This window comes from Panthera pardus, unplaced genomic scaffold, assembly GCF_024362965.1.
Source record: "Panthera pardus isolate Hobbes unplaced genomic scaffold, ASM2436296v1 HiC_scaffold_20, whole genome shotgun sequence".
Lineage (NCBI taxonomy): Eukaryota > Metazoa > Chordata > Mammalia > Carnivora > Felidae > Panthera > Panthera pardus.
Window position 1 is genome coordinate 75,630,529 of NW_026526766.1, and position 23,163 is coordinate 75,653,691.

A 23,163-nucleotide genomic window follows, 5' to 3' on the forward strand; every position below is an offset into this window, starting at 1 on the left:
GGGGTATCCTGAAATGGGGACCAAGAAAAAAAAAATTGTGAATTTCTTCTTAAGCTGGTTTGGCCACCACTTACTCCCTGTCTCCTAGATAAACACAGGAAAGTGAAAGCCTTGAGGCTCTGAGCGCACATCTAGACCTAGCTCTCTGTGCACACCCTGTGGCCGTCATTGGTGTGGACATAGAGAGGCAAACATTAGAGAAAACTGCCCCCTACAAGCTTTCTGTGTTCCCGGTGAACGTCTCAGCCTCCTCAAAGTGCTTAACAGCAATTGCGAGACCCCCCCAACTTGTTTCTTGCTACTAAGAAGCACCTACCATATGCAAAGCATCTTTATCGCAGTGCAGAGTGCCCCAAGATGAAACAGGCAGTATCTCTACCCTCAGCAAAGTTCTAGTCCAGGTGAGGGGCAAGGTTGACAACAAGGACTTTGGAGCCACACATCTGGGTGGGAAGTTACAGAAGTAACTTGATCTCACTGGTCCCCGATTTTTCCAGCTATAAAATGAATAACACTTAGCTCATAGGGGTGTTGTGAGCATGGAGTGAGCTCATGTACCTAAGCAATCAGTGAATAGTCGCTAAAGTTACTGAGTGTCTGTGTAACAGTAAACATAAGGGGAAAGACCATGCAGTACAGGGATTTTATATTTCCATTTCCTTAAGGATTAGCACACATTCCGGCACATGGTGGGTACCCGGACCCTGTGCTTTCAATGCATGAAGCGTGAGGCCAGTCAGAGAAAGGAGGGCAGAAGGCCTGCCAGGGATCTCCCCTGGGAACACAGGGAATACAGGGGAAATTTTCCTGTACAAATTTACGTGGAGCGCAGACTTGAGAAGTGGGTAGAATTCAAATCGACAGCAAGATTAGAACAGTAGCCACACCAAGAAGCAAGGCATGATCATTGAACAGCTTTACTGACAATCCAGAAGTCACCTTACAGTTTATAAAAGACTTCTACAATCAGCACCTCAGTTGGGTCTCATGACCCTATGGGTTGGCCAAATCTGAGAGTGCTCTGAAGCTCAGAGAGGTGATGTACCTTGCCCAAAGTCACACAGCTTCTAAGTTATAGAGCATAGACTTGTTTATACCATTAGCTGTCAGTTAGGGAGTGTCTTTACGTGCCGGGAATTCTGCTCTGTGCCTTTCCTGACCTATCTGATTTCTCACCACCGCCCTCGAAAGTGAGTATTGTTACAGAATACGAAGAGTCTGCTGTTCATCTTTGGTGCCTGGCACGTGAGAGACTCAGTGTGTACTTGCTGTGATCATGATCCCTATTTCACAGATGGAAAAACCGAGGTTCTGTGAGGTTTGAAGATGCATAACACAGACAGCTCTCTGCCATGTTTGAACCCTGGCTTCTCTGTTTCCATAAACCATGCCCTGTGATACACTGTGGCCACTGCCTCCAGAGTCTTCCTCACCAAAGCCGGCACCTCTCCCTCCCCTCTGTCTCAGCTCCCAAAATTTTGGAGGGGGACGCCTTGAGCTTTTTACCTCCCAGCTGTCATGCAGTGATCCTGCAGGGAAACTCCCTCTGACCCTCCTGTTCCTTTCCTCCCCAGCTGTGTGCACTTCGCATGTGAGGCTGCCGACTGCCCGGAGCTGGCGGTGGAGAACGCCTCTCTCAACTGCTCCAGCAGCGACCGCTACCACGGCGCCCGGTGTACCGTGAGATGCCGGACAGGCTACGTGCTCCAGATCCAGCGGGATGACGAGCTCATCAAGAGCCAGGTATGCGCAGGTGCTGGGCTCAGGTCCCCTCTCCAGCCCGGGAGAGGCCGACCAGGCGGTGAGCGTGTCCCCTGCTGAATCCCCAGCACTTCAGACCGTGCTGCCACACAGGAGATACTCCGTAAATATGTGTGGATTGAATGAGTCAACCCACCGGTGCGGAATTTCTAAGACAATGGTTCCCGTGCAAGGTAGCGCTCCATACAACCTGTATCGGAGTCTTTGTGAGGGTTACAAACCTGCGGAACCAGAGGCTGAGCATTTTGGAATGACATCCTCCCAGGCAGAGCTCTGCTTCAGTTGAGGGGGCTGCTTTGGAAAGAGGTGAGCCCTCCGACAATGAGGTGTTCGCTCATTCGTGGTAATTGTAAAACAGATTGTAACACATCTGTTCGCCAGGAACCAGATGCTGTACTAGGTGCTAGAGAGAGGAAAAAAAAAAAATGTCACTAAGATAAACCTAGTTCCTTCTCTTCAGGAGCCTAGTGACTGTTGCCGCGAGCAGACAAGGAGTGAGGAATGACTTCACAGTGTGAGAAACATGGGTAAAGGCAAGTGCAGGGTGTGGTAGAAGCCCAGAGGGCCTCACCCTGGAAGAAGTGGCTTGAAAACCACTGGATAGATAGGCACCAGGGTGTGTGGCTGGGGAGGGAGAAATCGGTGCTCTGTGCACAGGCAGAAATGGCAGATGGAAGTCTGTTGGTGAGAAACAGCATGCCACAGACCGATTCTTTCTTTCCAGAACTCGTCCAAGCAATGAGGCTGGGGGGCGGGCAAGCAAGATCCACCAGTGTGAGGCCCTGTTAGGTTGGTCAGGAAATTTGAGGTTTATCTTTATCGGGGCAACAGGGAGCTGTTGAAGAAGGTGATGTGGTCAGATCATGGTTGATAAAGGTCGTCTGGCTGCCCACTCGGTGGTGGCTTGGAGTCTGGCGTTGACACTGGTCACAGGGAGAGCCCTCAGGAGTCATGAGAGGAGCTTGTGGAAGAGGGAAGTGTGCTGCCCAAGGGGAATGGCCGTGGGTGGATCTGAGATGCGGCAGGATGTTGCTTCAGCCACGTGCCGCCGTGGGATCTCAGGTGGCTGTGGGGAGTGGGGTGAGGGGGCCGTGAAGCCATGAGATCTGAGGGTGCCAGGGGCTCTGTCACTAGATGCAGCCTTTCCCAGGACCCTGCCAGCGGGCGTCACCTTCATGCTGAAGGCACATAGCGCACACTACTTGTCTATGAGAGACCTTTGTGTAGAGCTTCTGGGCTTGAACAGAGTCCCACGTGGGAGCCCCGGAGCCCTCGATCACTTGTCTTAGACACCTACTTCCTCGTGTCAGACACGACAGGTCTGAACTACTGTGGAAACAATTAGGCTGTTTTGGCAGCGAAGGACCTCTGCTCCCTTTGATGTGTGCTTAGGAGGGGAAAAATGTCCTTTGCTTTTAAGATCCCAGATCAACATTTGGCATCCTCAGTCCCCTGGGATCTGGCGGCTCCCTCCTTGAATGGCAGCCTGCGGGCTGCTGATGGCAGTCCCTCCCTTGGCTCTGAAGCTTGGCCTCACCCTTCCACCCGCGCATCCCTGCCATCTTCTGGTTTGGTTCAAATCCCTGCCGACTCTTTTCGCTTGTCCCAGGCTTGTTCCTTGTTTATGTCTATCTCTCTCAACTACTGAACCATCAGATCTCAGAGCAGGGAGTGGCTCTTAGAGCAATCCTTGGGTTCAGTGCGAGCGGGCAGGCTCAGGTCAGGAGAGGGACCTGCCCATAGACTCAGCACAAAGGACTCACATCCGGGCCTCCAGTATCCCAGGGCTATGCCCACTCCGTACCACACAGAACAAGAGGCTCCCTATTACCTCCTGCAGAGCCAAGAAAAGATACAAAGACCAAGAGCCAGTGACCCACTGTTGTGCCATATTTCACAGGCTATTTCAGGAAAGAAGTCAGGCTCCAAGAGGTCTGAGTCTTAAGATTCTCATCAACACAATGGGAATACTAATCCGGGAGATTTTCCAGGGAGCAGTTGAGAGTGCAGCCTTTAGTTCGAGTCCCATGTATCCTCTTTACAGCTGTGTAACTTGGAGCCAATCAATATCTCTGAGCCTCAGTGTCTGCATCTGGAGAACGGGAACTGAGATACCAAATCCAAACAGTTGTGGGGATTGTTAAAAGTGAGCTGAAGCAGTGACCTCCTGGAGCCAGGATGAGACTCTGAGCTGTCACTGGGGGAAAAGAGGGTCTTCCGACCTGCGGGATTCCGTCTGCATGCCCTTACCGTGCCCGCCTCTGCCTTTCAGACGGGACCCAGCGTCATGGTGACCTGCACCGAGGGCAAGTGGAACAAGCAGGTGGCGTGTGAGCCAGTGGACTGTGGCGTCCCGGACCAGCATCACGTCTACGCCGCGTCCTTCTCCTGCCTTAAAGGCACCACCTTTGGTAGCACGTGCTCCTTCCAATGCCGTCACCCTGCGCAATTGAAAGGTATCGGGGGCCCTTTGGCTCTGCTTGGCCCTGCTTCCTGTGTGGGAAACCCAGAGGCTGCCTCCAGGCCCTCCCCTGGGTCTCCAACACTTTCAAGGGCTGGATGGGGTTTATCTGCTCCTCTGATTTCCCTCTACCAGTGCAATTTATGGAAACGGCCTGGCTGTGCAGCCGAGGAGAAAGTAGAGTGGGGATAAATATGACAAGTCTCACAGAAAAGAAGAGAGAGGGCAGGGATAAGGGAGGGAGGAGGAAAAAGCTTCTAAGAAAGTAGCATTTGGAAGTGACGTGACTAGTTCACCGGATAGGATTAGGGCCCAGTAAGCCTAAGAGATACGTATTATTATTCCCATGTTATTTCCAGTGGAGGAAATCGAGCCTCAGAGAGGTTAAAGAACTTGCCTGAGGCCACACTCTCTGGGGTGGGATCCATGTTGGTGTCTGTCACCAAAGCCGCGGATCATCCTTAAGAAGGGCCAGCTGGGAGAGGAGCAGGTGTGAGTGGGGAGCCCTTGCTGGGATCCGGGATCTCCTGGGCAGCATCGGGGTGTTGAGGCGAGTGAGGCATAATCAGGCTTCCTGAAGAAGAGGCCACATCTTGGAAATGGAGAAGAGGCTGGCCTGGGTGACCTAGAATGTCAGGACTAGAAGGGTTCTCAGAGCTCTTGGAATAAGTGATTATTTGGAAACATGATAAAACTGAGGTCCAGTGAGAGGAAGGAAGGAACATGTACAAAATCACAGAGCAAGCTAGTGGTATTTTCGGAACCAATGCTCTTGGCTTCCAGTCGGAATACCGGGTTTTAACATGACACACGATCTCCAGGTTATGATGCTTCAACTTACAATTCTTCAACGGTGCAAAAGGCGGCATGCATTCAGTAGAAACCGTGCTTGGAATTCTGAATTTTGATCTTCTCCTGGGCTAGCAGGATGTCGTCTGACACAGCTTGTGGTGCTGGGCATAGTACCTCGCAACTGATACCTATACAACCACTCTGTCCCCATGCAGCCATTCTGTCTGCCGCCATCAGCATAGTATTCAAGAAATTGCATGAGGTATTCGGCATGTTATTAGAACATAGGCTTTGCGTTAGATGATTTTGCCCCACTTTGTAGGCTAATGTAAATGTTCGGAGCACGTCTAAGGTCGACCTGCTAAGCTAGGATGTTCAGTAGGTTAGGAATACAAATGTATTTTTGACTTACAGTGTTTTCAACGTGTGTTGGGTTTATTAGGATGTGACCTGTCGTATGTTGAGGAAGATCTGTATACCCGTTTCTCAGAGGTGCCAGGATCCTCTCCTTCGCTTATTTTATCAGAGGGAACATTGTCCCTTTATGAGACACCCAAAATGATATTTCACTCAAGCATGGGTCCTCCCTCAGATGGGTCCTGCCATGAAACATAGGTCCTACCATCATTCCACTGAGTGGGGATAAGTGGACTTCCATGGGATGCGGGGGGATTGGCATGAGGTCTATGAATTCCCTTGAACTTATATGTAATGTTATGTATTCATGAGTTGCAGGCATTTTGGTGATTGGGGAGGGTCAATAGTTTCCCCACATTTTCAGGGGGAAGCAGAGTTTCCAACGATTACTGGACATGAGTTCCTGGAGGGCAGTGGCTGTGGCTAATCCATGTTCACATCTGCTGTCAACAAGCCCAGAACCTGCACTTAATAAGACACAACAGAGTGTTTTGACCGGATGGCTGGATAAATTCATAAAAGTAATACTGCGGGAGGGGCACCTGGGTGGCTCAGCCGGTTAAGCGTCCGACTTCAGCTCAGGTCATGATCTCACGGCCCGTGAGTTCGAGCCCCGCGTCAGGCTCTGTGCTGACAGTTCAGAGCCTGGAGCCTGCTTCAGATTCTGTGTCTCCCTCTCTCTCTGACCCTCCCCCATTCATGCTCTGTCTCTCTCTGTCTCAAAAATAAATAAACATTTAAAAAAAAAAAAGTCATCTTTAAAAAAAAAAAAGTAATACTGCGGGAAATGTTTAAGAAATGAATGAAAGAGCAAAAGCAAAATATCACTAAAATACCCCAAAAGAAAAACGGGAAGCACTGATGGGATGCACCCTTTGGGTCCCCTCATTTCTAACCCAACATGATTTGAGGAAAGAAGCTATAGCCATTTCATGCGAAGTATTCGAAAGACATAGGCTGGGGAGAGGTGAAGAGACAGTGGAAATTGTAAGCCCCCCACCTTTCAGGCTGTCTGAGCCCTTCCCTTGGCCTAGATGTGGCGTGTGTTAATAACTCCAGCCCAAGAAATCACACTTCTCCTCTCAATCAGGGGCCTCTGGGAAGCAGCAGTGTGCAAATTAGCATTGATTATTATAGCCCCCGTTGTGGCTAATAATGGTTCTTAAAGTGATTCAGACCCTTCTGCCCTTGCTCCTCTGCTGACTATGGTAGAAGGGGGGTGACCCCGCTGTGGAGATGAGGCCCAGAGGGACCACCATTTTGATAGTTGGTGATCCCAACTTTGTTCTTCTCCGGAGAATGCAGAGAAGCATTTCTCCATGACACATCTGCGTGGGTGTGGGAGGCAGTAAGGACTGGGTGGAGGTCCAGCTACCTCTCTCTCGAGCTTGTTGATGCCCCTCTTCTCAAGTGAGGGGGTAAGGACGTGAACAACTTTTCCCTCCATGTTTTGTTTATTTCCCTTCCCTTTCTTCCTTTCATTTTTCCTTTTCTAGCAGTATAATGTAAGCAAAAAGCACACTATCATTAGAATCAGACAGACTGGGATTCCAATTCTGGCTCTGCCCCAGCTGTTGATCTTAGAAGAGCTATTTCATGACTGTGAGCCTCAATACTCTCATCTGTTAAATGAGAGTAGGAGTGTCCACATTGAAGAGTCCAGTTGAGGACTGAAAGATATGGTGTGTATAAAATTCCAGAGCCAGAGAAAGTGCTCAGTGAATACTGAGCCCCTTCCCCAAGGGGCATCCTTGTGAGAACCTGTGCCATGACCTCTCTCCCAGCCCCGACCTCTTCATCTCATGGAGGCCTTAGTCCTGGGAGCTGTGGAGACAGGTTCCATCCTCCATGTTCCTCCCAGAACCTGGGAGGTAAGTGTCATCAGACAAGCAGCCACCACTCAGGACAGGCAATTACTAGTGTAGCCCCTGGGAACTGATATAACAAACCCTTAACTTTCTATTACCAGGGAATTTTTCTTGAATATCCCCACTTTCACTTAAATTCTGAGCCCTCTTTAAGATGTACGCAAAATATCCTGCAAACCCACAGCCTTAGAGTCACTTCTACCGAAGCACTATACTAAATGAGCATTACAAGCACAGGTAGAACCCACAAAAATGGATGAGAGGAAATATATTCTCAAGTTCAACAACAACAACAAAACTTCAAAATCATAAATGTTTAATTAAGAGCTAAAAATGCAACATTACTTATATCACCTCGTCAACCTCAACTCAACTGTGTTGGGTGCGCTTGACCGTGGAGTGGGGCTTCTGAAGTAAGCATGTCTTGGGGAGCATGGCTGGCTCATGTGGAAGAGCATGGGGCTCTTGATCTCAGGGTTGTGAGTTCGAGCCCTATGTTGGATGTAGAGACTACTTACATAAATAATCTTTAAAAAAATATTTAAAAAAATAAAGTGAGCACGCCTTCATCCTACAAAGATCTTTCTCAAAGGTTCACATTGTACTACTAGCTTTTATTGCCTTTTCTGTCTGTTTTGCCTATTTAACCTCAGATTGAAAACTCAGTCTACTTACTTGCTTCCAGAAGATACTCAACATCATTGAGCACTTCCTGATTTCTCAAGCATTACCAAATATGGAGATGTAAGCTGAGTGGACAAAGAGAGTGGCCACATCCTATAGCAGTGAACCTTCCTACCTGCCCTCAACTCTTTTCCTCACCCCCAACTATCTCCCTGCAGAGTCTGTTATGACTTCCTTCACTGTAGGAATTGCACATTCTCTTTTCTGTCTCAGGAGGAGACCCTTCCTTCTTTCTCAGAAGCAGATAGCCAGACCCTGGAGGGTCCCAATGATCTCATCAGGACATCTTCCCCACAAAAAACAGGGTCACCCTTCCCCTACAAGAGAGATTCTCCTACAACTCCTAAGAGAATGCTTCTTTCTCCATCTGTCACCCTGGTGTTTGGGATGGTCAGGGCCCCGGATGGACTAGGATGCCACTGGGTCCGAACCACTGCTGGGTGCTGATGGTAGACCACTACTCAGATTATGCCTAGAGACTTGAGGGTCACAGTGGAGAAGAGATTTGTCCAAGATCACAGAGCTGCCTACGAGGCCACTTTTCGACATGAGCAATGCTAAGATGTAATCTGTTAAATGATTCTTCCTTTCTCACTCGTGCTCCACTCTGAGCAGTTGCTCAGGTTTTGAGAGTCAAGCCTGTTCTTACTTGCTAAAGCCCTTTAACCTTTTCTGAAGCCTGTCCCTCAACCCAGAACCCCACTGAAGACTGGAACCTCAGAGCTTGGAGAAGCCCAGAGGTTATCAAGGATAATCATTTAATTTGGCGATAGGGAAACTGAGGCCCAAAAGAGGAAGACATTACCATTAGCACTGAGGCCAGAAGGCGGGAGTCCTGACTCTAGATATGACCCTTTGCTGGGCATGCCATGCCCACCAATCTGGTGGAATTATCTACCTTGTGCCTGCCATTTGCATTCCCAAGCCTCTCCTGCATGGCAGGTGTGCAATGTTGCAGGCTCCTTTCTCTCTCTTCTTGGGAAGTTTTCCATTAGTTGTCTCTGGTGGTGAATGCATCTTAGAACAGCCTCTTTCCTTTGAGTCTAACATGCAGAATGACAAATGGGGCCCCTTGGTAAAGAAATGTGGAGGCAAAGGGCACCATTCTGGACAAGGGGGTGGAGGTTGTGAAATCTTATTGTATGACCAGTTCTTGATTTTGAGATACTCCACTCATCCAAATTCTCCTGATTCCATGACATGTTCTTTGGCTGTGCTCATGGGTAAAAGCTCTGTGGTGGGGTCAAGAGAGCACTTAGGTGGGGTGCCTGGGTGGCTTAGTTGGTTAAGCACCGACTCTTGATTTCAGCTCACAATCTTGTGGTTCGTGAATTCAAGCCCCTCATTGGGTTCTCTGCTTATGGTGCAGAGCCTGCTTGGGATTCTCTCTGTCTCCCTCTCTCTGTCTCTGCCTCTTCCCCCTTGTGCTCTCTCGCCCGCTCTCTCTCTCAAAACAAACAAACAAACAAACAAACAAACAAACAAACATTTAAAAGAGAGAGAGAGAGAGAGAGCACTTAGGAGTCAGATCTGGAGGGAGCCCCAACTCTAGATTGAGTGACTCACATTCCCTTATAGGGACTCTATTTTCTCACCTACAAAATGGGATTGATGACAAATTGGGTTATGAGGAACATCAAGAAGATGGCCCTGATAATTCCTTCTGGGCCTGCCTGATGGACTCAATTCCAAACAGCTATTGGTATAATTCCTTTCAGACATTTAGGAGGAGAACTGGACAATTAAACAATCAAAATGTAATCTGATTCACCTCGGCTGGAGCTATGAGAGCCCAGTTTTCCTGAGCAAATGACATGCTTTCTGGGACTGCCAAGCCCAGCTCAGATTTTCTCTTTGACTCCATGGGGTCTCAGGAGCCTAGGAATGTGCTTTCCGGACTGAAATTGGCAGAGGATGGCATGTTTCTCTTGATGGCTCCATTTCTTTTGCCTCAGCTTTTCCCTCTGACTTGTTGCAGCCTCAGTGCTGGGTGAAGTTCCAGTTGGCTCCTTTTGGTAAAACAACCATCCTGAAATCCTTTATGTCCTTGTTTCCTGTCTCATCTGGCCCAGGACTTTGTACAGAGACCTCTCCTCTATACTTCCTGTCTTTCTTCCTCTTCCTCCTCTGTATCTTCTGTTAAGGTCTATTTCTTACTAGGAACAAAGAAACTGAATTTCCTCCCAGCTCCAGCAATACTAGCCTTTGGCTGATGCAGCCTCCCAGGGGCTCGTGTGTCCTTTTCCAGTCCATCTAGCTGCATTTGTGTTTTCTCAAAACAATACAGTGGCCAATATTCTTTCACATCCTAAATTGTAGAGCTGCTATGAACTCAAAGACAGCTTTGGCTTAAGGCCAGAGAGGTTAGGTGACTTATTCAGTGTCACATGCAGATTCATAATAGTTCATGCATTTAACAAATGGATACGAAGGACCTACTATATGCTTGGCACTAGGCTAAGGTCTGGCACTAAAGGAATGAACAAGGTCCATTCCCTGGCTTCAGGATGCAGGCACCATGTATGACGTACTAAGAAATCAGATGTTAGGTCTCCTGGTACTTCGCAACTTGTATTCTGCCCTAGGTTAATTTCAGACTTAAAGGTGCTCCCAAAGACATTTGGTCTTCTGGGTAATCTTTTGAATAAAATAATAAAAGCAGGCACATTTCTTTGACAGTACATTTATAATTATTTTAATATTCACTAGAGATTGAAATTTCTTTAGGCACATTTGTAGGTAGGGTGAGCAAGGTTTATTTTCCTGACTTTAAAGATGAACAGATGAGGGGCACCTGGGTGGCTCAGTTAGTTAAGCATCTGTCTCTTGATCTCAGCTCGCATGTCCTTTTCCAGAGATCATCATGCTCCCCCAGGAAACACAGGCAGGGAATGAGATCAGGAGGCATGGACGTGACAGAAGCATCCAGGGTCTCTTTTAGAGCCAGATACTGCTGTGGGCAACCAGAGGCCAGTCCCTTTGGGGAACTGTGAGAGACAGAGCAGAATACTCCTCAGAGGTACCGCAGCTCTGGGAACTGGCATGTTAATCCACCAGCTCCATCACTGGTTGAATGCTTCTTCCCAGCAGCACTGTGAGCTTGCCCTATGCACAGGCAGAGCATGCACACATGACCACAACCAAAGGCCTCCAGCACAGGATTGCAGGTACAGTAACCATCCTTCAGAATACAGAGGTCAGGGCTAAGGGGATGAGGGCAGGACATGGATAGCATGTGTTATACCCTTTCTTCAATGCCATATAGTAGATATAGAGTAGTGGCTACGGCTGGGCATGGCAATACTGATTCTGTGTCTGCATCTCCTGGATTTTGTTTGTTGTTGGGGTGCGGGCATGTCCATGGTCCTGAACCACCAATTCCTGCTTTAGCATGGTTCTTCTTTTGAATGTGGTACACAGCTAACTCCTACATACCCTCTCCCAGAATTTACGTTTCTGGTTTGCATTCTCTCTCTGTGTCTCTGTCTCTGTCTCTGTCTCTGTCTCTCTTTGTCTCTCTCTCTCTCTCTCTCTCTCTCTCTCTCACACACACACACACACACACACACATTTCCTCTCTTGAGTAACATTTTGCAATTTTTATGTTATCTTGCCACTAAAGGACCATGACTTTCACTTTATAATTTGCAATGCTGATACGGTATACTTTTAGGAGTCCTAACACTTTTTCCACAGATATTTTATCTTTCCTGGGGAATTCAGAGAGGTCAATTCAGCTTATATTTTTTATAACTCCTCTTCCCCCTTCCCTAAAAGCTATAGGAGCCTATAGCTTTTGCTATGCCTGTGTACCCCAAAACACTGCCCCAGTCACAAAAGCAATGCAAAAAGCCGTTTGTAGTCTCTGGTGTTCTAGAAACCTCTCTGCTTCTATGGAAGCCAAATGAATCATATTTTACTTGATGTAGAAATCTCTATAGTTTGCATTATCACTGTTTATCAACATGCAATCCTTTGTGGAGTTCACGGACACTAGGTTGCCTCGTGCTCACCAGATGGATCACACTGACAGAGGAGGAGAAAGAAGACAATGATTGGGGCCAGGGAGCAAGGAGCCTATAGAGAAAGTGCCCAGCACTGCCTATGTCCTCTTTCTTTTCCTCTTCCTCCTCTTCTTTCTCCCTCCTCCTCCTCCTCTTCCTCTTCTTCTTCCTCCTCCTCCTCCTCTTCCTCTTCTTCCTCCTCCTCCTCCTCTTCCTCTTCTTCCTCCTCCTCTTCTTCCTCCTTCTTCCTCCTCCTCTTCTTCCTCCTTCTTCTTCTTCCTCCTCTTCTTCCTCTTCCTCTTCTTCCTCCTCCCCTCCTCCTCCTCCTCCTCCTTCTTCTCCCTCTTCTTCTTCCTTTTCTTCTTCTTCTTCTTCTTCTTCTTCTTCTTCCTCTTCCTCCTCCTCCTCCTCCTCCTTCTCCTCCTTCTCTTCTTCATCCTCTTCCTCCTCTTCCCCCTCCTCTTCTTCCTCTTCTTCTTCTTCTTCCTCCTCCCCCTCCTCCTCCTCTTCTTCCTCTTCTTCTTCCCCCTCCTCCTCCTCTTCTTCTTCCTCTTCTTTCTTCTTCCTCCTCCTCCTCTTCCTCTTCTTCCTCCTTCTTCCTCTTCCTCCTCCTCCTCCTCTTCTTCATCTCCCTCTTCTTCTTCTTCCTCTTCTTCCTCCTTCTTCTTCTTCTTCTTCTTCTTCTTCTTTCTTCTTTCTTCTTTCTTCTTCTTCTTCTTTCTTCTTCCTTTATCTGTCTCTGGAGTATCTACTGCCTTCTAGTATACCAAACAGTTTACTTTTTCATATAGTTTATTCAGTTCCTCCCTATCACACTAGAATATAAGCTCCAAGAGGGCTGTGTTTGAGGAGTTTGTCCCACCATACAGAAGAGTAGCTGGCACATAGTCAGCACTGCATAGATGCTTGTTGGATGAATGAAGGCCTCTGTGCAATTCACATGGGCCCCTCAGATCTGCCAATGAAGGTGAGGTTAGGAGGTATGGAGTGAAGAAGCAAATAAGGAACCTGACAGTACTTTTCTGGACACTTTTCGTAAATGTTTCATTTTGTCAGAGAAAAGGGCTCCACTGAACATATGTAGCCAACTTTCCATGGAAAATAATAACACCTTTGTTACTAGACAAAATTGGTTCGAAGCTGCAGTTTGCCTTTTACTAACTCTGAGGACTCAGTTGGGTCAGTTCACCATCCGAGTCTCTATTTCTCATGGGCCTGCTGCGAGAATAATTGAGTAATGTGTCCATGCCACTCAGGATGTGGTGAAGGTCCATCTCACCCCATCTCTCTGCCCCTCCAACCTTCACGTCCCCGTAGCCTTCCATGTGCTTCCAGCCCTGCTTGTTAACACCGTCCAGTAATAACTGGGGAGACGAGCGTTTCCCCTTGAGAAACCCAGGCTTCAGGTCCATCTCTAATTGTCTTGGGGGAGGTTTTTGTGCATTGACAATATATGACCTGGCAGTGAAAAGCCTAACACCTCGTGTTTTACTTTTATTTGCAACGTTCCCCATCAGGCCAGCTTCCCGGTGGCAGTCAGCACGTCTGTTGGAGCTGGCACGGCCTACAGGGGAGTGCTGCTCTCTCAGCTGCTTTGGCAAAGCTTCACTGAACACTGGGGCCTGAAAGAAATATCAAGCCTCCAGATACCACAGTGCTGTCACTTCCAGGCACGAGGGGGGCTAGGATAAGTACAGGGGCGCAGGGCCCAGAGAGGAACGGCAGGCAGTTTGAGGTCACATGGCACCCTGACATCAGAGCTCAGAGTAGATTCTGATAGGGGCCTCCTGTGTCAATGATCAGAAAGCAGGTACATTCATCTCTAGGCTCAGATGCCCGCCTGGCAAACCAAGGAGGATGGATGGAAGAAGCACGAATTCTCTTTCCTATGCAGTATATGGGGTTCAGAATCAGGAGTCAGTATCCTTGACTTTTCATTTACTATAGATGTGGGGTGAGTTACTCGCCAGGTTGGGTCTCCTTTTGTCACAGCTCTCTGGATCTCCTTAGGGTCTCTCAGTTGTAAATGGAAGGGTCTAGGATTCCAAGACCAAGAGCCTTCTGGCTCTTCAAGTTGGCTTAAGTCCAGGCAACCCGTAAGTTAGCTTGTCTGTCAGAGACCCATCCCCCACACCTTCCCGCCCCATCTGCTAAACCTTGCCCGCCTGTGTCCTCCAGGCAACAACAGCCTGCTGACCTGTATGGAGGACGGACTGTGGTCCTTCCCGGAGGCCCTGTGTGAGCTCATGTGCCTAGCTCCACCCCCGGTGCCCAACGCAGATCTCCAGACAGCCCGGTGCCGAGAGAACAAGCACAAGGTGGGCTCTTTCTGCAAGTACAAGTGCAAACCTGGATACCACGTGCCTGGCTCCTCCCGGAAGTCAAAGAAGTAAGTAGGGCTGGAAATACACACAAGTTCTGGGGGGCAGAGAGAGCCAGGTCTGGATATCTGATTACAAGGAAGCACTCATTTCTTTGCTAGAGGGATTAGCCGCTGTTCATTACATGCTGCCCTGTGAGAATCTAGAGGGACATTGTTAGGAACTGCCTACTGGCTGTGTGACCTCAGGCAAGTGAGTTCACTTCTCTGGGCCTCTAGTTTTCAGCAATAAGATGGGAATGATAATATCAGTTACCGCATAGGATGACTGTGAAAAATAAATGAGGATGTGTATATAAAGTGTTTGCAAGGTACCTGGCACATAGTAATTGTTCAACAAATGGTGAGTGTTAATATCATCATTGTACTAGCACCCATAAGAACCTTCTAGAAGGAAGAGAGAGGACAGGAGCTTACAGGGCTAGAATTTTATTTTAATCCACACGCAACTGAGACACTGTCTGAAACTCTTGCTTGCCTCAAGTTCTGTGAATGAATTTTCTTTAATCCCTATGCATGCCCCCTACCAACCAAAAGGACAGGTAGGGGATCAGGAACGGGAAAGGGAAAGCGGGGGAGGGCATGAGTCTAGCCATCTGGTCCTTGAGACATCTCTTCTTTTATCTCTTCTTTGAAGACGAGCCTTCAAGACTCAGTGTACCCAAGATGGCAGCTGGCAGGAGGGAGCTTGTGTTCCTGTGACTTGTGACCCACCTCCGCCGAAATTCCATGGGCTCTACCAGTGCACAAATGGCTTCCAGTTCAACAGCGAGTGTAGGATCAAGTGTGAAGACAGCGATGCTGCCCAGGTAAGGCTCCTTGAACTTGAGGTCGGTGCTCTGGGCCCTCTCCTATCTGCTTACCGAAGACCGACCTGTGTCTGAAGAACAGTGTCCTCCAGTAGACTCTGAAGATGTGGCAGTGTTGTCAATGCAGACGTTAAAAAACTGGGTTCTAGTTATATTCTTTTGTAATGTCCCTGAGCCTTGTTGTCCTCCCTGAACACCATATTTTGGCTCAGAGACTCTTAGCTTTGTAAAATGTGTAGTGTTAGAACTTTTCCGAAGGAAAGCACGTATGGAATCCCATGACCTCAAGACATCAGTTGGTTCTGGCAACATGAAGAGAAGGGGAACCAGGCTCAGACTAGAAGTCTAGAGTCTGGAGAACACTGGGGAAGAGAGGGAGATGAGGAGGAGAAAGCAGGGTTGGGATTTTGTCTCCATCCCCTTGTGCCTGGGAGGAAGTCTGGCATTCCCACCCACTCCTGTGGGAGGAGTCTGTGACTGAAGTGCTTTTGCTGCTTCTGAGATGGGTGGGGGAATCTAGGATGGAGAAGGGGGAACAAGAGGCCAGCTCACTCCAGAGGAGCCTTAAACCCAGTAGCAGTTCCACTGTGATAGAACCCACTGTTTTGTTGGTATACTGAGCCCCGTATTTCGCAGGTGTGCAAGAACCTTCAGCCAGGTGAGGCTAGGGGTTCAACTGGATGGGCCCCAGGCTTCACCTGCAGCCAGCACTCACCCATCTTTATAGTTCCCCCCAGATGCCAGGCCCTGTCAAACCACCATCCTTAAGCCCCTCTCTCTCCTGCTCCTCACATGCAAACCAAGTCCTACCCCTTCTGCCTCCAGGACATCTCCTAGAGCTGTTCTCCCCTGTCCCCGGTGCCACCACTCTAACTCAGGCCATCGACATCTCCTTCCTGGGCCACATGCAGCCTTCTGGTCATCTCCCTGCTTTTACCCCCCTGCCTCCCTCCAGCGCATTCTCTGCATTTCAGCCTGAGCGATTTCTTCAGCGCATAGATCTTGTCACGACAATTCCCCTGCTTAAAACCCTTCTGGAACCAGTAACCCTCATCCCCTGTGGGATAAACTCCCAGCTCCTCAGGGTGGATTCGAGGCCTCTCCATCACCAGTGAGACTGCTTTCCCTCTTACCTCTGCATTCTCAGTTAAAGAGTTTCTCTTACCTTTTCCAGCTGCCTCACTTCTAATCTTCCTTCCCAGGTCAGCTCAGGCACCCATTCCTCCAGGAACCCCTTTTACTGAAGGATGATTGGCATATGATGTTATATTAGTTGCAGGTGTACAACATAGTGATTCGACAAGTCTAAATGTCACACTGTGCTCACCACACGTGTAGCTATCACCTGTCACCTTACAATGCCATCACACTACCATAGACTACGTTTCCTGTGCTGTACCTCTTATCCCTGTGACTTACTATTCAAGCCTGTACCCCCTACTCCCCTTCACCTGTTCTGCCCGTCCCCCCACTCTGGTGACTATCAATCCCAGGAACTCTTTCTTGAGATCCCTTCTACTGTTGGGCTCAGTGTCCCTCCTTGGGGTTCTCCAGCCCACCCACCCCCCAGCACTGGCCATACTGTGCTGCGACTCATTTCAGGTGCCCCCCTCCCCAGGCTGTGAAATGCTTGACCACCTCTTTAATCTTCCCTGAATTTTCAGCACTTGGGACAGTGCCAGACACCTAGTAAGTGCTCAGGAAATGTCAAGCTATGAGAAAGAGCCACAGTGAACATCCAGAACCATCTCCTTATTTTCTAAATGAGAAAAACTCACGCTGGGAGAAGTCAGTCAGCTACCCCAGGTGACACAGCTGGGGTCACCTGAGTCAGAATCAGAGTCCAGGTCCTCCCAACTGCAGACAGACTGAATCCAACAGGCACCAGTTGAAAATCCTTCATAGAGTACACCTGTGGACGTCTGTGTACCCAAATCCTTCCCAGCCTTGACTGCCAGGGAAGCAGAAGCCAGTGCAGGAACAAGCAAAGGCCAGAGATTACCCCGGCCTCATGCAGGCTGATCAGCTCCCCTCTCCCTCCCTTACATAAAACTGTTGCTAACAGTTACCCAAACTGCTGAGCCAAATAATATTCTGGCCGTGGTCATGTTATCAAACTGGAACCCAGTCTGCCTGGGGCCTGCCAAGTACCTTTCATGGCCAGTTTGTATTTAAAGGAGAGGAAAATGTAAATTTATCAGACGACTCAAGCAGTTCTGTTTGGCAACCGGTGGAGAGGCTAGACGCGGAGGGGCAGGGTATTGCCTGTCGGCGCAAAGAATGAGGGGACGTGTGCCAAATGGGCTCCTAATACAATTGACGTTTCTAGTTTGTACCGAAAATGAATTTCCTCTACCCTCAGACCAGGGGCCTGAGAGCCAAATCTAGTATTCACCTCAGATCCCCTCTTGCTGCCTGTAAACACAGCAGAAACCTACGACCCAGAGCATCTTGAATTAAACAGCTTGTATAGAGTCGGAATTCTTGGCTTTCCAAACAAGTTCCAGATCCTGGCAGCAGGGACAGGGACTACTATAGGGGAGGTTCGTGTTCTCCCTCCCACTGCCACTAAAAGCACATTAACAAATAAAACCTCTGCTTCATTTATGCCTTGGGAGCCACGATGAACTCTGAGTTCAAATCCTGACTTTACCACTTCCTCGTGGGAGGACCCGGGCAAGTTGTTTAATCCTTTAAGAGTCAGTTTTCTCATGACTCATAGTTTGTCTGGATTACATGAGATAGTAAAAGTACAGTATGCCTACGAGTACCACCCTGAAGTTGTACAGTACACAACCTGTGTCACCATATATGGCAGCCCTGGGGAAGGCACAGACCACAAACACCTCCCTTTGAGGTCACTTCTAGTGGGGAGAATCCCTGATGCTCCATGTGGGCTCCTATAGAATCTGGAAACAAAGGCAATATCTTGAAAGTTATCCCTCTGTGGGAGGCAAGCCCCAGAAAGTCAGAGAGGGCGGCATCTATCATGCATGAAACCAGAATGTGGGGTGGGGAGATTGGTGTGAACCATAGGGAAGCCCAATTTCTTGCTCAAATAAACTGTAGAATATATAGGCTCTCTAGCCTAGCAATGCCCGGTAGAACTTTCTGCTACGATGAAAATAGTCCGTATCTGTGCTTTGAGATATGGCGGCCACTGGTCACATCTGGCTATGGAATACTTGAAACATGGCTGGAGTGACTGAGTGACCAAGTTTTACACTTTATTTAATTTCAAATGGTTCAAATTTAAATGCAAACAGTCACACTAGTAGCTACCATATTGGACAGTTCAGCTCTCAAACTTATAGCGTTATTATTCCTGTGAACCATGACCGAGAACCTTGGTAATAACAGCTTTTTAAAGTGTTTCCAGGATGCCAGACAGGTGCCCCAGACTTTCACTCATTTCGACAACTCACAACAAGCATTTGAAGAAGAAACATCATCCCCTTCTTCCAATGAGGAAAGAAGGCTAGGAGGCTAAGTTCTTGTCCATAGTTACGAGTGAGTGGGCGGTGTTGACGGGCCCCACAGCCCTGTTCTTCCCACTACCCCCGAACATTTCCAGGGCAGGCTAGTGCCAAAGGGCAAGAACTCCATCCCCAGACAGCTGGGGAGAAGTGCTAAGTGTCCCAACATTTAATCCAGCTCAGATGTTCCTGAGCTGTCCAAGGTGATAACTCAGGCCCAGTTTTGCAGAGAAGCACTGTGGGGAATTTGCAGGTGATTAGGGGAGGAGGGACAGAGTCTGTGGCAGATGCGTGCACAGGGCCCGCAGCAGGGGAGGGAGAGACTAAAGGTGCTTGTCGACCAAGTAATGCTCTTAACGGGGCTTTCAGTGGCTCAGGAGGAGCAAGACCGGAAGGGTGGGGGTAGAATCAGTGATGCACCCAATTCATCACATGGGTCACAGAGGTGGCTGTGAAAGCCTTTCTGCCACTAGTGGTATGCATCTGACTCCTGCCTTTATGGGCTCTGCTGTGGATACAGCACAGTTCTTGCATGCACAGTGCCTCTCCAAGCAGGAGCGGCTTTTAGGCTGAGCCTTGTGAAACTCTTGCCTGGGCACTCTGGGCTTCCTAGAGGAAGTTAGAAACTTCACAGGAGGTGGACAAGACCTAGGGGATCCCCCACTGCAGCCCGCTTATTTTAAAGATGGGGCCACTGGAGCCAGAGAAGGGAAGGGACTTGCCTCGGGTCACACAGCAAGTTACTAGCAGAGTCAGAACTTAAAGTCTCCGATCTCCTAACCAAGGCATGACACATACCAGATTTTCTGCCCATCCTTCCTCCTACACAAAGGGCTACATGTCACCCTTGTACCTTATCTGGAAGATGCAACGTGCATATAGGGGCAATGCATTGCCTGGGGACGGAGGCAAGTAATTAACAGCAGCAGTTTATTAAGCATTTATTCCTTGCCAGTCCCTGGGCTGAGTGCTCTACATGGATACTTTATTTAAGCCCCACAGCATCAGTCTGGCATTACTGCCCCATTTTGTAGATGAGGGGGCTGAGGTTCCATAAGGTAAGGTGGTTCTCTCTCTGTTATATAGCTAAGAGTGGTGGACCTGAGATTCCCGTTATTAGGTCAGCCTGCCTCCAAGGCTTTAGCTCTTTATGTCCCATCTGTACAGCCTGGTTCTGTCCTGCTCTGAGGCTGCCATGTGTCTCTCTGCCATTATTTTGTCTATTCCCATCTCTGCTAAGGAGAAGAAATCTGATTCTCCCCCTCTCCTCATCTCGCCTCCCCTACCCGCCTCTCCCCTCCATTGCAGTACAGGCACAGAGGCTTATAGTCAGGAGACCCAGCTCTGACACTGGCAATCTCCATGAATTGGGTATGCATGCTGCCTTCCTGCTATGGCTGCTGCCACTTCTAAGATGTTGGGGATGCTTGGGTTGATTCTGAAGTCACCCTAGATATAGCAGAACAGAGTGGCCCTGAGCCTTAGGTGACAGAGAGCCCAGTGTGTGTTTAAGCTCTAAATGCTTCCCAAAATCTAACTTACTTGGTCCTCGTGATGACTGTGTCAGGTAGTGGACCCCATGCCCATTTAGTAGCTGAGAAAATTAAGGGACATAGGTTAAGGAACTTCCCTAAATAACCATGGCTAGGAAGTTGCAGGGCTGGGATTTAAATCTCCATAGTTGGCTTGAATTTGGCTTGAGTTCATGCTCCTGACCATTACAGTGGCATTTAAAAACTCACTTTTTCACTTGCTAGCTAAGCCTCAGTTTCCAGATCTGTAGCAGGGATATAATTTCTACTCTACTATGTCGTTAAAAGGATTTCGAAATGCCTGTAAAACACTCGGCACATGGTGGGTATTTGATAATATAATTATGATATGCCTTCAGCCCTTCCGGGGCCCCTGTGGCTAAAGAGACTTTGAGAGAGCCACACATGCTTTTATACAGGTAGATTCACAGGCACAGAGAGGCAAAATGTTTTGCTGAAGGATGCTCAGCCCTCTTGGAAGCGATTTCACTTTAGCGTTCGGAATTGTGCATTCAGAACCAAGTGTACCCAGCAGGCTTCTTGCCCAGCAGTCTTTGGTTATATCAGATTGTATCCTCAATGTCCAGCCTTCCATGGTCAAAATAGACTTAACATCAAGGGTTAATTCTGAGGCTCTGTCCTAGCTGGTAGGTAAGTGCTGAGTGCACCAAGATCTAGTCCTAAAAGAGAATGTGGAGATCCAGAAAGGCTCCGGGAAGTCTGCTGTGCAGGGGACTCAGCAAAGACAAAGATGTGGAGGTGGGAAGCAAGAGGAATGTGAGACTAGAAGGAAAGACAGGTGCATAGCAAGAGATGGGGCTAGACTTGTCATCTGGGTTCCGCTCTGGAGGCCCTGGAGTGCCAGCCCACAAGTATGCCTTGTTTGGAAGTCTAAGGTGTCTTAGCAGAAGGTTGCCATCTTTTTTTTTTTTTTTTCTTTAAAGCGTATTTAGTCAGCAGTAGAAAGTGCCCGAGCTGGGCAGGAGGGAGCTGGGCAGGAGGGAGAGGGGCTGGAGGCAGCAACACCAGTACCTTTATGTTCCCACCTTCTATGGTAGAGCCTTCTATAGTGGATTTCTCTATGGCGAAATTCCCTGAGCAGATTCCAGCTAGTTCTAATACGTTCTCTGCTGCAAACCGAGGTCCCCAGCCAACTCTGGCCCACGTAGTGCTGAGGTCTGCAGCCCTTCGGGGGCTGGAGGCCAAATACATCATAGGCCCAGGCCAAGGCTCCAGGAAATTGGGGTCAATTCCCTACTCCCCCGAGGGCCCAGCAGAATCATGGGGCCTGGGGCTTGGGGCTCTGGGAGGGAGAGTCGGTTCTCTGAAGCCACATGAAGCTGCCTAAACTTTCCCTGATGTCACACACAATCTCTGGGGGTGGACTCTGTGAGTCGTCCCACAGCTGCATGCTTGGGATGGACCACCCTTCTCCCGGGGCCACAGAGGTTCCCACTGCATTTGGAAAGACCCATGAGAGGCCCAGAGAGGCACCCCCCCCCCACCGCCACCCCCTTTCTCTTCTGAATCCTGTCTCCTTGCAGCTGTTTTCTCAGACAGGGTAGCCTCAGCCTGTTTCCTTATACACGCACTCATTCATTTATTCCCTAATTCACCCATTTCTTCGTTTGCTCACTTATGCATTTATTTCCTCACCCACACATTCATTTATGCTCTTGCTTATTAAACAAATTCATTCCATAACTCTCTACCGATTCGCCACATCTTTTCTTTTGTTAAACAGATAGTTCTTCTTTTGTTGTTGTTTTGTTTTTGAGAGAGAGAGAGCGCACACGAGCTGAGGAGAGCGGGCAGAGGGCAGAGGGAGGAGGAGAGAAAATCCTAAGCAGACTCCATGCTGAGCACAGGAACCCGATGCAGGGCTCGATCCCATGACCCCTGGGATCTGCCCTGAGCCAAAATCAAGAGTCAGATGCTTACCGACTGAGCCACCCACGTGCCCCTAAACAGTTCTTGAGTGAGCAAAAATATCTACTGAGTGATGAATGAATGGACCAAATTATCAGGACCTGTTAGAAATTGTGGAAAGGCCCTGAGGATGCAGGGACGAGTGCGGAACCGTCTTGGGCCTTGAGGGAGCTCATCATCTGGGTGGGAACAGATGATAAACAACAGGCAGTGCATGGCAGAGACGTTGAGGTAGCACACTCTGCAGAGTTGGAGCAGCACTAGGACACAATAGTTTGTGCCAGACAAGGTGCTGGGGCGGGGAGGGAAACAAAGCAGCCAGAAGGCCCGTGAGTACAGAGGCATGGTGTTGTGAAATAGCTATGGTGCATTTGAGAATGCAGGTGATTTAAACCAAAGTCAAGGTTGGTGGTGGCATTGTAGGGAGCGAGAGCATGGGGAATTAGCCAAGGTTAAGGCTTTGGGGGCTCTGGAGGCCAGACACCGGAGTTTGAATCGCGGCTAAAGGGCACAGGAGCCATTGCGTAGGTTTTCCACACTGGTAGAGCATGATCAGCTCCTCTTGGCCTCATACAGAGTTTCTCTTCTGATCAAAAGCTTGAAAGAGGCTGATCAAAAGCTTGAAAGAGGGAGAGAACAGGGCACCTGGGTGGCTCAGTCAGCTAAGTATCTGAGTCTTGACTTTGGCTCAGGTCATGATCTCATGGTTCGTGGCATCGAGTCCTGTGTCTGTCTCCACGCTTACAGCGTAAAGCCTGCTTGGGATTCTCTCTCTCCCTCTTGTTCTGCCTCTCTCCCGTGTACACTCTCTTTCTCTTTCTCTCTCTCTCTCTCTCTCTCTAAGTAAACAAATAAACACTTTTAAAAAAAGAAAGAGGGAGAGAATGTACAGTGTATTCTCAGATGGAAGGACCCCCGTCCAGAAACCACTCATGGTTCTCCATTCTCAAGGGACAGAGTCCAAACTCCATAAGCTGACATTGAAGCCACACTCTGCTTCTGCCCTACCAACTCCTCCTCTCTTGGATCACAGGATGAGAAACCTTGGGG

General features: G+C 48.8%; 1 protein-coding gene across 1 annotated transcript in view; it reads left to right on the forward strand.

Annotated features, from left to right (window-relative positions):
• PAPPA (pappalysin 1) overlaps window positions 1–23,163 on the forward strand; it is a 244,000-nt gene that overhangs the window by 182,129 nt on the left and 38,708 nt on the right. The window contains exons 14-17 of the mRNA XM_019453913.2: window positions 1,575–1,743; window positions 4,034–4,217; window positions 14,166–14,376; window positions 15,005–15,176. Coding sequence (XP_019309458.2) covers window positions 1,575–1,743; window positions 4,034–4,217; window positions 14,166–14,376; window positions 15,005–15,176 — 736 coding nt within the window. The remainder of the gene's footprint in view (window positions 1–1,574; window positions 1,744–4,033; window positions 4,218–14,165; window positions 14,377–15,004; window positions 15,177–23,163) is intronic.